General features: G+C 36.5%; 1 protein-coding gene across 4 annotated transcripts in view; it reads left to right on the forward strand.

The window, feature by feature from the left end:
- The window catches only part of BICC1 (BicC family RNA binding protein 1), a 299,149-nt gene that overhangs the window by 271,395 nt on the left and 14,822 nt on the right, over positions 1 to 12,932 (forward strand). For 3 of the 4 annotated variants that reach the window (XM_058696373.1, XM_058696371.1, XM_058696374.1), the window contains 7 exons: positions 311 to 472; positions 1,074 to 1,270; positions 1,408 to 1,540; positions 2,069 to 2,225; positions 4,202 to 4,367; positions 6,999 to 7,038; positions 7,481 to 7,635. In XM_058696373.1, the coding sequence (XP_058552356.1) occupies positions 311 to 472; positions 1,074 to 1,270; positions 1,408 to 1,540; positions 2,069 to 2,225; positions 4,202 to 4,367; positions 6,999 to 7,038; positions 7,481 to 7,635 (1,010 nt within the window). The remainder of the gene's footprint in view (positions 1 to 310; positions 473 to 1,073; positions 1,271 to 1,407; positions 1,541 to 2,068; positions 2,226 to 4,201; positions 4,368 to 6,998; positions 7,039 to 7,480; positions 7,636 to 12,932) is intronic. The other variant, XM_058696372.1, reaches the window with a different exon arrangement.

Consider the following 12,932-nt stretch of genomic DNA (forward strand, 5'->3'; position numbering starts at 1 on the left):
AATTTGGTTCATCCTGGCTAGTTGAGATGAATGCAGAGCAGCTGGCAGTGCTCAGGGACCCTGATCGTTTCCCTGGTTTGCACACACCTATCTCCCATTTTCTGACCAGCATATGTTTGTGGATAGTCTGAGTTCTGTGTCGGAGTTGTATCATGCAATATTTCACGTGGATGTTTGAAAGAAGGTAACCTGTTCTTTATATTTAGAAAATATCAGATTATATCTGTGTATTCCACCTGGCAATATTGGTGCCATCTGTATTTTCAAATCTTGAATTTATGCATATTGACTTTACATTCATTTATTGCAGGTCTTTTGGGGCCTACCACCTTATCTCTAAACACATCAACAACCCCAAACTCACTCTTGAACGCTCTTAATAGCTCAGTCAGTCCTTTGCAAAGTCCAAGTTCTGGCACCCCGAGTCCCACATTATGGGCACCCCCACTTGCTAACACTTCAAGTGCCACAGGTGAGTATAATTCAAATACAGTCAAAGGCATGCATTCTTAGGTATCAGTTTTTAAGTAAAATTCACTAATGGCTCTGTTTCCTTAGAGAAAAATTATGGTTCAAAGCATACTGCAGGTAAACACAAATTCCCCAATGTGTAAATTAGTTAAAATGAAGCATGACAAGCAGTGGGTTTTTCATAAAAGTGAAATACAGTCTTCAGACCTGACAAGCAGATCAGGAAGAAGAGTGCGATAAGCAGGAAGCAGTGGCAAAGACACCAGAAGGTCACTGACCTGGTAATTAACAAATGTAGGTTCCATTCGGACAGATGTGCTTGGTAGTCATATGGACATGCTAAATCTAGCTTGTTTCCTCATCAGTACTATGAAGAGCTTAGATTAAATTTTCTCTAAAGTCTTGTTCCATTTTAACATTATTTTGTGTTTTTATAGTAATGTTAAACCTTTTTACAGAGGAGGTATCAAAATTGAATTCTCTTCTGAATTTATAGCAAAAAAATGAGGGGTATTTTTGTTTTTCTGAAAATAATAAAGTAATGTTTGTTGAATCTGAGTTTTTTCTGGTCTAATATCTGTCTTCATGAAATGTTGTTACAGGTTTTTCTGCTATACCACATCTTATGATTCCATCTACTGCCCAAGCCACATTAACCAATATTTTGTTGTCTGGAGTGCCCACCTATGGGCACACAGCTCCATCTCCCCCTCCTGGCTTGACTCCTGTTGATGTCCATATCAACAGTATGCAGACAGAAGGAAAAAAAATCTCTGCTTCTTTAAATGGACATGCACAGGTAATGTCCTTTGCTAGAGTAGTGTGATCTATGCTGTTTCTAAGAGATAAGCCACTGGTAATATGTTTACACTTTCACCTACAATGAATTTTAGAATTGTGACCATATCTGTATGTTATTTTCTATTATTATTTTAGTCTCCAAATATAAAATATGGTGCAATATCCACCTCATCACTTGGAGAAAAAGTACTGAGTGGGAATCACAGTGATCCATCTAGACAAACAACTGGACCTGAGCAGGCATCTCCCAAATCAAACCCTGCAGAAGGTATCTTCCCTTCTGAACTTCAGCCTGGTCTGTTACTTGGATAAAGGGGGTTGTAAAAAGTCTCTGCAGTGATTTCAAGTTGGTTTTGCTAACCAGTTATGACTCATCTTGCCTCAAGGATGCAGAAAGACATCTTGAATAAAATTCCAAAGAACATGGAAAAGATAAACTGAAAAACACTTCCCACAGAAAGAAATCACTTCCCATTACATTGGAACTTCCTAAATTGAAGTGTAATTATGTAAGAGGAAGGCGTCAATTTACTAAATGTACACACATGATTTTTTTACAAGTAGAGTTATTTCTTTTTTTTATAACCCTTTCACCCCTAATAATCTTTTAAAAATTATGAGGGTCTCTCTTCGTATTTCATCTTGGGTGAAATTTGAGACAGCTTGAATTTAAGCTGCCTTCTTTGCAGTTGAAAGCTGGGTATGCCTGGGTCTTCCTAGAGTTGGGTTCTGATTTGTTTCTGTCATAAGTGGTCGTTGACGATAAGCTGACACTTTCACTTTATCCCTTCTGCAGGTTGTAACGATGCTTTTGTTGAAGTAGGCATGCCTCGAAGTCCTTCCCATTCTGGGAATGCGGGTGACCTGAAACAGATGATGGGTCCCTCCAAAGTTTCCTGTGCCAAAAGGCAGACAGTAGAACTATTACAGGGCACGAAAAACTCACACTTACAGTATGTATTTTAATCTTTAAAATCCCTTGATCCTTTGAAATAAAATGTAGTGGGCTGAGTTTGTTTTAATCAAGTGGATTTGATCTTCTTCAAGAGTGTTTTTTATTTTTCTTTATACTTTTCTTTTTCCTTTTAAAAATTGTATTAAGGAATAGCATCTGGTAATTTTCACTCATGTCTTCTCTATAACTGGCTAGGTTTATATCTGGGTCTTCTAAACCCATCCCTATTGTTCTGAAACTTTAGCAGGGCAATATTTACTGTCTGATTTTTCTGTTAGAACTTTTCCTGCTGTGAATTTTCTATTTTGCTTTGAGTCTTTAACTTAAACTATGGCTTCCTTATTTCAAGGTAGTTAATTGCTAATTTTGATAATAAATATTTGACAGTTTCATGATTTTATTTATTATAAACCACAGTGAGTACAATGTATTAACTGTAACTCTCCTTACCATAGCACAGTTACAGACGTGTTATCCTTACTCTATTTTCTTTTCCCATTACTTTATTTTCTTCAAATAGACAATCTATTCATACTTCAAAAATACAGTGGAAAGCTTCTGTGTTTAAAGGTTTTGCTCCCATCCATCTCCATCCACCCAATTTCCTCTACTGTCTTACTAGTTTTCTTGTATATCCTTACACAGGAGAATATCTTAAATATAGCCTTTATATTTTTATTTCCTCTTTTTCTTACCAAATTTTTTTTTTTTGCTTTTATAAACCCTTTTGTCAGTTAATTACTGTTGTTCCCATTTTGTCCAAATCTGCTTTATCTGTGTTTTTCTTCACATGGTACTAAGAGCCACAGTGAACATTATTCAGCATAGGTTAGAGAGGTAAATTTGCTTTTTTCCCTGTATTGAAGCATTTGAAGGGAATGCCTTTTCCTTTCATCATTAAGTATGTTCTGAACTTACCTCTCATTTGAATTAAGCTGCAACCTCCAGAACAGTCTCCCTGCCTCCACCCTCTCAGCAGCTCAGTCAGTCCTTTATTTCCTTCCAGCAGTTTTTTGAACACACAAGTCTCATCTTATTACACTCTGGCTTTAAATGCACCAGCTGTCCACATTACCTCCTTCCTTTCCTTTGCTTGTGCTGTTCTCCTGTCCTTCATGCTGGTAAACCTGCAGATGCCCTTTAAATTCCAGTTCTGACGTCCTATGTGAAGCCTTTGTGAACTTTTGTCAGCAAACAGAGTTCGTTGCTCCTCCTTTTCTGTTCCAATAGCCTGTTATGAATTCTTCTGAATCCCCTGGCGTGATATAATAGTGAGTGATAAAAGAAAGAATGAATGAACAGATCAGCTCTTTGACTAATAATACTGTTTCTTATTTCTCCTTTACTTAAGCTTAACCTGGAATTAGATTTGAACTTGAGGTGCATTTGTATAGGGCATTACCAATCTTGTAATTCAGATCATTTTTCCTATTTTACGGAGCCGTTATGTTCATCCATGCACCCTGAACAGGTGTTGGAAATACTTATTTATCTGCTATCTGTATCTTATTAGATTTGTTAGCAATATCATATGCATTGCACATACACAAATTGGATCATCTACATGCCTTCAGATTGACTCTTTTTAGACTGTGCATGCATGACTCATTGCTATCTTCTTGATATGTGCAAATTAGAAATCTTGTCTGTGTGTCTATTCCATATGTACCATATAGAATATGTCATACATACAATGTTTATCAAAGTGTATCATGAAATCATTTCAACTGCAGCTCTAGAGTCATATGCTTGGGCTCAAATTTCAGCTTTACCATTTATCAGAGGTATGACCTTGGGTAAGGTACTTCCCTTATCTGTCTACTACTTACCTCAGAGAGGGATTGTGAGGACTAAATGAAATAATACATATAAATAGCTGACAGTGGTATAGATGTATAGTAAATGTGGCACATAGGGGATGTTCAGTACATTTGTATATAAATATGGAGTGTTAAATTCCAAACTGTTTCACAGCAGTACTGACAGACTGCTCTCAGATCCTGAACTAAGTGCTGCAGAAAGCCCTTTGGCTGACAAAAAGGCTCCTGGAAGTGAGCGTGCTGCTGAGAGGGCTGCAGCTGCCCAGCAGAACTCTGAAAGGACTTGCCTGGCCCCAAGGCCATCATATGTCAACATGCAGGTAATGGTAAAAAATGAGAGAGTCTTCCAAATGTAGGAGGTTGGGTTAGGGAATGGGAAATTCAGTGAATGGTTAACAGTAGAGCAGAATTAGGGGTTCCTTCTGCATTGTAGTCAAAATTAAATTTAAATGTATACACAATAGTTAAGAATTGGTATGCCATAAATGTTAAAAATGAAAAGCAGGAGTTAGCTTAACCAAGAAGAATTCTTTAAAATACAATATTAAAATTGACATAAAATGTTTTACATCACTGTATCTTACACAAATGACATCACTAATCGGCCACTTAAAAAAGTTTACATACATGTGAAAGCTGTTATTTTTAAGTATTACTGCCTCATGACTTAGTCTTGGGTAAATATAATATTCTTCTATCTATTTAATGGAGATGATAAATTTAGTGTCATTTAGATAGTTATAAAAATAACTAATCTGAAGCTTTAGGTTTTTGAAAGTAAATGCTAAATAGTATTGATGACTATGTTAGTTGAGAGAATTTTATGATTATTTCCTAAGCAGGGATATTCTTTCTATCCATTTTTAAAGTATTAGGCTAGTTATTCAGAGTGGACTATTGATCATGAAATTTGGAAATTTGATTTCCGTGTAAACTACAATATGAAAGGTAAAGATTTTGTACTTTGTGCTTTCAAAGATTCGTATAAACATCCTATTTCAGTATCAGAATTGCTAGGTAGACTTTCCTACTTCATAGTAAAAGATGTGTTATCCACAACCCTCCCCGAACCTCCCAAAGAAGGGCATAACTTTTCACAGAATCCTAAAAACAAGCTATCACAGGTATGTCAAAGAAATTAACTAATGGAACTAAATTATACTTTTATGATGTTAGTGAAAGCTACAGTTCAGGCCTGTTTGTTTTTTTAATCCTTCACATTTGAACATTTTTATGAGTTTTTAGATAAATGTTTTTATAAAACATTTACATTTTCTCTGGTGGATTTATTTTCAGTTCACATAAATTAAAATTTTCTTATATAAGCAATTTCTAATCCCCTATATTATCCCTTTTTCTAATTTTTGTCCATCTGGTGCTTCTTTTCTGTCAGGTTTACATCTTCAGTGAATCATTTTCATGTTCCTTTCTTTTGGGATGGATAAGAATGTTCTTGGTGATAGAGTTTCAACTTAAATAGATTTATTTATGTCATTAATGAAGAGCTAACTTTTAAAGTCACTAAGAACTGAATGATAATGGTCACCAAGCATTGACAGAGGGAGAGATTGAAGACTTAACTGATGATTCCTGCAGCTAAAAATGATCTCTGTCTCCTGACCATTCTTGGAATGCTGTATCTCCAGCTCTCTCTTCACAGTTTTCTCACTTCCTAATTTTAGTTGTTTCTTTTACCCATCCCCACTAAGATTATATGTTTTGAGGGTCTAGACAATTTTTGATGCATTGTTATATTCTTCCACAAAGAGCAGCACAGTCTCTTTAACCAGAAGACACTCAATAAATATTTACTGAACAAGTGAATTTAAGATCTCCCCACACCTTACCGATAGACATTAATCATTACAAGTTGATTTTAATTCCCAAGGCCATTTTAGACCTAGGATTTCAAAAACATTATCGACCTGTGTTATCTAAAAACCTGGCTCTCCTGATTTACTGTCATGTTCTTGGAGTTAATCACACATCCTGGTTTGTCTGGATGAGCCCATTGACTTTTATAATTCTGGCCTAATTTTTATGTGTAGCACATTTCACTCTCAGAAGTATCCTGTTTCAGACTGCAACATACATGGGCACCCTATATATGATGGTATAGTCCTCCTGGAGGAAGGGTCAAAAGAACTCTCCCTAGTTGGTTCTTGGCCCTCCTGGTAGGCCTTTGAGACATTCTTAAGTCTTAGCTATCCCCTAAATTGGAGAGCTGAGAACACTGAAGTAGCATTTGAGATGTAGCTATGTCTGGACTAATTTCTTCAAAATACCCTGCCTTGGTCCCTACTAGACATGACTGACTGAATACTCATTTATTCAGTATGAATGGAAAGAATGAATGATGACCTCCTAGTCCTGTACAATAAAAAATAACTAGGTTTAATTTTATTGTATTGCTTAATGTCATTACAGATCAAAGCTAGACATTAGTCATTTATCCCACTTCAAAAGCAAAGACTATGCCAATTAGGCCAAATAATTTCTTAAGTTGTCTTAACATCATCCCATTTCATGCTATCCTTTACTTAAATGAGGAGAGGATGTACAGAAACAAAGAGGCCAGTAGATAATCAGAAAGCATTTGGGAGATGCGTGTTTTGAAACTTAGCTCTAATACTTTTAGGTTATTCACTATACTTTAGCATATATTGGCCCTAGTGCATTAAATACAGTAAGTAGGATATTTTTTTCTTTTGAAGGAAAATTTCTAAATCTATCACTGTCATGTCAGAAGTAGTTAATTTATTCTAATTAATTAGTTTGAAAACATGTTGAAATGTATCAGACTTGCACTGGATTCACATTGTGGTGCAAAGCTTAGCATGTGTCCCAGGCGGATTCATGGACTATAGTCAAAACCTTTGTTCGTAATTATGGAGTGTTGGCATGACATTTGGATAGACTGGCAATAAAGATATTTTCTGTTTTATTTTCAGGCATTTGACTATGAACAAAAGAAACTATTAGCAACTAAAGGTTTGTGCTATATTAATGATCTATATTAATATATATTAACATAATATATAATTATATATATATATATATATATATATATATATATATAATATATATGTTTTTAGTAGAGCCATAAAAGGCTTTCTAGTATTCATGTTGAATTGAGCAATTGTACCTTCATAAAAAGAAATTTAGAATGTTTAGGTTCAAGTTGTACACATTTTGTTGAGGTTGAATGTATTTTTTTGATTAGAATAGCATGAGATCAATTAAGAAATAATGTAGCATTTTTCAGTTTACTTGGTATTGAGTGTTTTATGAAGCTGTTTTAAGGTATTTTATGTTAAATAATTTTCAGTGATAATTTCTTTACATTTTATCAAAGAAACAACATTCATCAATATTTTATTTAAGAAAAACATTGAAAATACCAAACATTTGTTTTATGTTCTGTTTCCCAAAGCTATGTTAAAGAAACCAGTGGTGACGGAGGTCAGAACACCCACAAATACCTGGAGTGGCCTTGGGTTTTCTAAATCCATGCCAGCTGAAACTATAAAGGAGCTGAGAAGGGCCAACCATGTGTCCTATAAGCCCACAATGACAACCACTTTTGAGGTTTGTACAGTTGTGCCCTACCCATTCTTCCTGTCTGCTTTCAGCAAACAAGAGAGGTACCATTCTTTATTTACATAAAGAGAAGTGTTAATGGTGATTTGTTCTAATTTCTATTCCTGTGAACATGTTGCTATCAAATTGATTCAACGTAGTATGTTACTATCTTTATATACCTTCTTTAAAAGTTGTTGATAAGCTGTTACAGAGATGTAAATTTGGATAAATGTGTTTTTGTTAGGGGGAGAAAGTGTCATAAATGATAGAGCAGGGCTGAGATTAAGCAAAGGACAGATGTACTATTCCATAAAAATATATAAAGAATCCCTTTATTTAAGAGTATCACTAGCAGGCACCAAAGGGGGAAAAAGCAAATATTCAACAAAAATAAGTTTTCAGATATGAGTTAAATATTCAGCATGTTCAGATGTGCCAGGAACACAGCAGGAAGTATCATAAACAAGAGCTCCAAAATTTTATGTTTCCCAGATGTTGGCTGCACTGCTCAGGGTGAGACTGGGAAGCTGGCATCCTTGCCACATGGGGAAAGGATCCAGCATTCCATACTTCTCAGCCAGGCTCCACGTGACTTGCTAAGCAAGGCCTTTTCAATCTGACAGTATCAGATTTTGGCTGTAAGCCTTTTGTGAGCCAGGGTGGAATTAGAGTACACACATGCATACACAATACTGGGGGTAGAATGCAAACCCAAACGTGGATAAAAATGATTAATTCAAGAATCACAGTGTTCAGCCAGAACACTGTAGGCTGCAAAACAATTACTGGTTAAGGGTTTCAAAATCATTAGCCATTGTAGATTGACCTTTTTTCTGCACCAATTTTCTTTGTAATAAATTAGACTGTTGAAGAATGGCAAAAGGAAATATGCAATTTTTTCATTGTTTTTTAGTGTAAAAGAAAATACTAAAAAGAACAGTCTCATGTGAATTTCATTGTCAGACTTCTATCTAGTAGCAACCTGGCAGGCTGTATATAAAGATTGAAGTTACTGTCAGCAGCTAGAACACAGGAACCATTATGAAAAATTTCGAGGTTCTACGAGGCATACTCCACTCTCTGCCATTATAGTTCTGACAGAAAATTAACATTTCCTTTTGTTGGTAGAGACCTTAAAACTGCTGTGCTAATTCTTAGGCTTTCAGTTGATACACCTATGGCCAATTTTCACACGTGCCTTTGGCAGAGTGAAGTGTTAAGTGGTTGATCGTATTTCTCTAGTTTCAGAGATAAAATATTTTACTCAAGAAATGCTAATTCAGATGTATCCTTAAAGACCAACACTCTGTTAGTTTGAAATGATGACCATTCTAATATTGTAGTTGTCAAGTGAAGGGGCTGTGGGATGTGACACCCACCACTAATAAGATGTTCAGCTTTGATGAGTGACTTCTCTCCTCTGTACTTGTTTTCTAATTTGAGTTAATTTGAAGATGACCTGGAAGAAACCCTCCAGTATGTAGCACAGTGTGTGGTAAGTTCTCAGTAATATTTGACAGGTACTATTCTTTCAAATTGGAGAACTTTACCCTGAAGAAGACTACCCTGAAGAAGACCAACCACCTGCTGAAAGTTGAGATTATGTCCAGCTAGATATGCTTTTTATTTCCAAAGGAATGCCTTGGAGTATTATATGAACACATAATGTGCTAGTAACAATTATCGTAAATCACATAATTTGTTTGTAGTTAATAAGGTGCATTTTCATCCTCAAGTTTATTCAGTCCCTACAAGCTCCCAGTGAGGAAAGAAGGGCCCTGATCAGTTAAGTGTTTTACATGAGATCATGGCAGTAGGTGTCACAGAAAAGACTTGAATTTATTTTACAAAATTTCCTTTATACTTCTCTTCCTAATGGTTTAACCCAAGAGGGTACATAGCAAAGGTGATAAGTAAATGATCTAGAACCATGTGGCCATACTTTAACAGACATAAGATTCTCTTTAGAGAGCTTGATAAAAATGAAGATACTTTCTCCAGGATCTCATTCATTAGATGGGGAGCAAAAACCAAGAATCTACATTTTCAGGAAAAGTCTAGTACAATTCTGATGCAGACACCCTTCTGGAAACACTGCTTTACAGAGATGTAACACTAGGAGGACAATGCAGAAATTATTTCAGAACTTAAAAGACTCTTCTGCTCCAGCACTTGTCAAAGGATGGATAGACCACCTTCTGTGGGCAGGGATGTGCCAGGGTCCTGACTCTGGCTGAGTACAGTGGCTCCTGTAGCTTTTTCTTTTGGCTATCTTGGGCTAGTCTGTTCCACCTTCCTAGTTAATATCTAGCAACCTATTCACACTGGAAGGTGGGGGAGAGGGTGTGAACACCTAGATTAGTGCATGGGCTTTCACCTTATAACCTGTTTTTGTTTATAGCCCCTTCAACAATGCTGATGAAAAGATATAACCAAGATTTCTTTGGTAATAGCATTCTATATTTTCCCTGTTGTGTAGGACTCGAACTTTTCTTCATTCATCCCAAATCCATTGAAAGGGGATGAGAGAGTCCTTTACGATAGCATGATCTGATATTATGCAGCAGTTGCTATCTGCACATGCATGCCTTTCCCTTTATTCTGCTATAGCTCAGAAGGATTAAAAACCGAGCAGTGAGGATTGCTTCTTTGGGTTAGGACATGGAGACAGGGTGGGACAGAGAAGAAAAGTAGAGAGAACTTAAAAATCTTTATTGAAGGATTGACCACCTCTCTGCTTATACATAGCACTAATATTTTGAAATTAGAAGATGACATGAAACACTTTTTTTTAACATTCTAAAGAAAACAAAACAAACCCAAATAGACAAGTAGAATGCTGATCTATGAGGAGAAGCATGTTTGTTTAGCCAGTAGGTTCTGATGGGTATGGGCCAGGGATCAAGGCTCATGGAATTTCCTGCCCTAGGAAGCTTGCTTGAGGCAAGAAGTTGATGCTCTGAGCTTCTTATTCAGATTTCTGAGAAGCTAGACTTAAGCAGTTGTTTGCAGTTTGAGGGCAGCTTTGAGAAATGAGCCTGTTCCAAAGAGCTCCTTTAGATAAGAAGCAGGCAGGTTGAGGCATTTTTTTTTTCCACTACTCAAAAATATGACCCAATCCACTTGGTCATATACTGAGACATGAAAGGTGGAACAAAAGGCTGCTTTGACCTGCATTATCTCTGTAACATCAACAGATCTACAAAAGCTCTAGGATTTTCCTTTTCTATTTGCCACTCATCTCTGCTACATGTTCTCTAAAGCCAATAAAAACATGTCTTGAGAATCAAAGATGATTTTTAATTTCTCCACCACTAAGAGTAATGAAGTTGTCTGATTATTTTCAGTCTTACAAATCCAAGAATGGAGATGAGCTGTGCTTTGTGACACTTTGGATTAGTGAGTAGATCATGAACTAGTAGGTATCACAAGAGAACGTTTTACTTAATGGTTTTAAAATCACCATGTTTAGCCAGATCTGATACAGCTGTGTGCGTTAAGTCAGCTTAGATCTTAGATGAGTGGTTTTTTTTTAATACTCAAAGAGTTTAGATGTAGAATTTTAAATATACATATAAATACTATAATAATGATCTCATTGACATTCTGGTAATTGCCAGTTTTGAGCATGTTCTTATTTCCCTTGCTACATTGGATTCATTTTGGTTGAAGTATGATGTTAAAGATAGTTTTAACTGAAAACACCATTCTTTGGTCTCAGGAGCTTTCCTTCCCTCTGCCCCTTCCCAAAAGTCAACAAAGGGCATCCCATAGCAAAGGGAATTAGAATTCTTTATAGATGTATAAAAAGGTAGGTATCTCTAGATTCAGTAATTCCACAAATATTTATGGAGCATTTTCTGTGTTCCAGACACAATTTGAGGGATACAGTGCTTAAATACAGGTTCTTGGTTTCATGGAAAGAACTTTCTGTTTGTTAGGTACAGAGAGATACAAAACAAACAAGAAGCCATTAGGTAATAAAAGTCCCTGATAAATAAGCAACAGAGCCTGCTTTAGAGTGGGTAGTCATAGCAGGCCTTAATGAGCAGATGGCATTCAAGCTAAGACTTAGATGACAGGAAAGGGTCAGCTTTGTGAAGATCTAGGGAAACAGTAATAGGCTTTGATCATCCTGGCATAATCATCCTGAAGTCAGAACCAGCTGGTAAGTTCATGGAGCAGAAGTTGGGTGGGAAGGGCAGTGAGAAGGGAAGACAGAGAGGCAGAGGATCAGCTAGGGAGCATCTTAGCCCATGACAAAGTACTGGAAAAGCATTATAAGACTTTACACAGAAGGTATCATTTGTTCTAATTTGCTTTTAAAAAATCAGCCTAGTTGCTTTCTGGATAATGGATATTGGGGTGGGAGGCAAGAATAGAATAAAATGTTCATAAGGAGGCTGGCTATTGGCTACAGTTGTGGAGATGGCAAGAAGAAGGTAGATTTGGGGTATGTTAAGAGATTATAGAATTTGCTGATGAATTGTTTGTGGTGGGGGGAAGGAGGAATGAAGATGACTCAGAAGTTCGGCTGGAGCAACTGGGTGAGATGCAGGAATTCTGGGGCAGGAGTGTGTGTGGGTTTAGCTGGTGGGAATGGGTCGTCAACAATTAAATTTCAAGCATTCCAAGTTTAAAATGCCTACAAGGCAATTCCACAATTATAAATTTCAACAGAAAAGTCAAATCTGGAAGTAAAACGTTGAAAGTCATGGTTGTCATTAAGCTCTGAAAGAGGTTGAGATTATTTAATGAGCAAGTGTAGAGAGAGACAAGAAGGCATGTTAGGGCCAGCCCCAGGATAATGTGATATTTGGAGTGGTAAAGTGGAGGAGGATCCTGCAAGGCTACAGGGAGTGGGCAGAACACATGGGGAGTGTTTGAAGAAAAGGGTGTTAAAGGGGGGCATGGCCAGAGATGAAGAAAAAAAAAAGGAGGGCACGGCCAGTTGTGGTTACGCTGCTCTGAGATTGAACGAAGTGAATTTATGGAATTGTGAAAGATCCTCTTAGAATTCCCCAACAAACAGTGCTCACTTTGGCAGCACATATACTAATTAGAATTTAATTTATCTAACAAACAGGATACTTTGAAAACCGGGGAATCCTGAATTCAAAACTCTAGATATAGTACAAAGTAGATTGCCTTTGGTTAACTAAATGAATAAATAAATGCAAATCAGTTCAAACTTTGAGATCTTTTAAATTTTTATTTGGGGGAATTAAAAATATTTCCAGGTATTTGTAATTTATTAGAAAGACCATATAATTGTTTGGATGAGGGTAACACGGAAGAAATGC

Source organism: Neofelis nebulosa, chromosome 13 (genome assembly GCF_028018385.1).
Source record: "Neofelis nebulosa isolate mNeoNeb1 chromosome 13, mNeoNeb1.pri, whole genome shotgun sequence".
Taxonomy (NCBI): domain Eukaryota; kingdom Metazoa; phylum Chordata; class Mammalia; order Carnivora; family Felidae; genus Neofelis; species Neofelis nebulosa.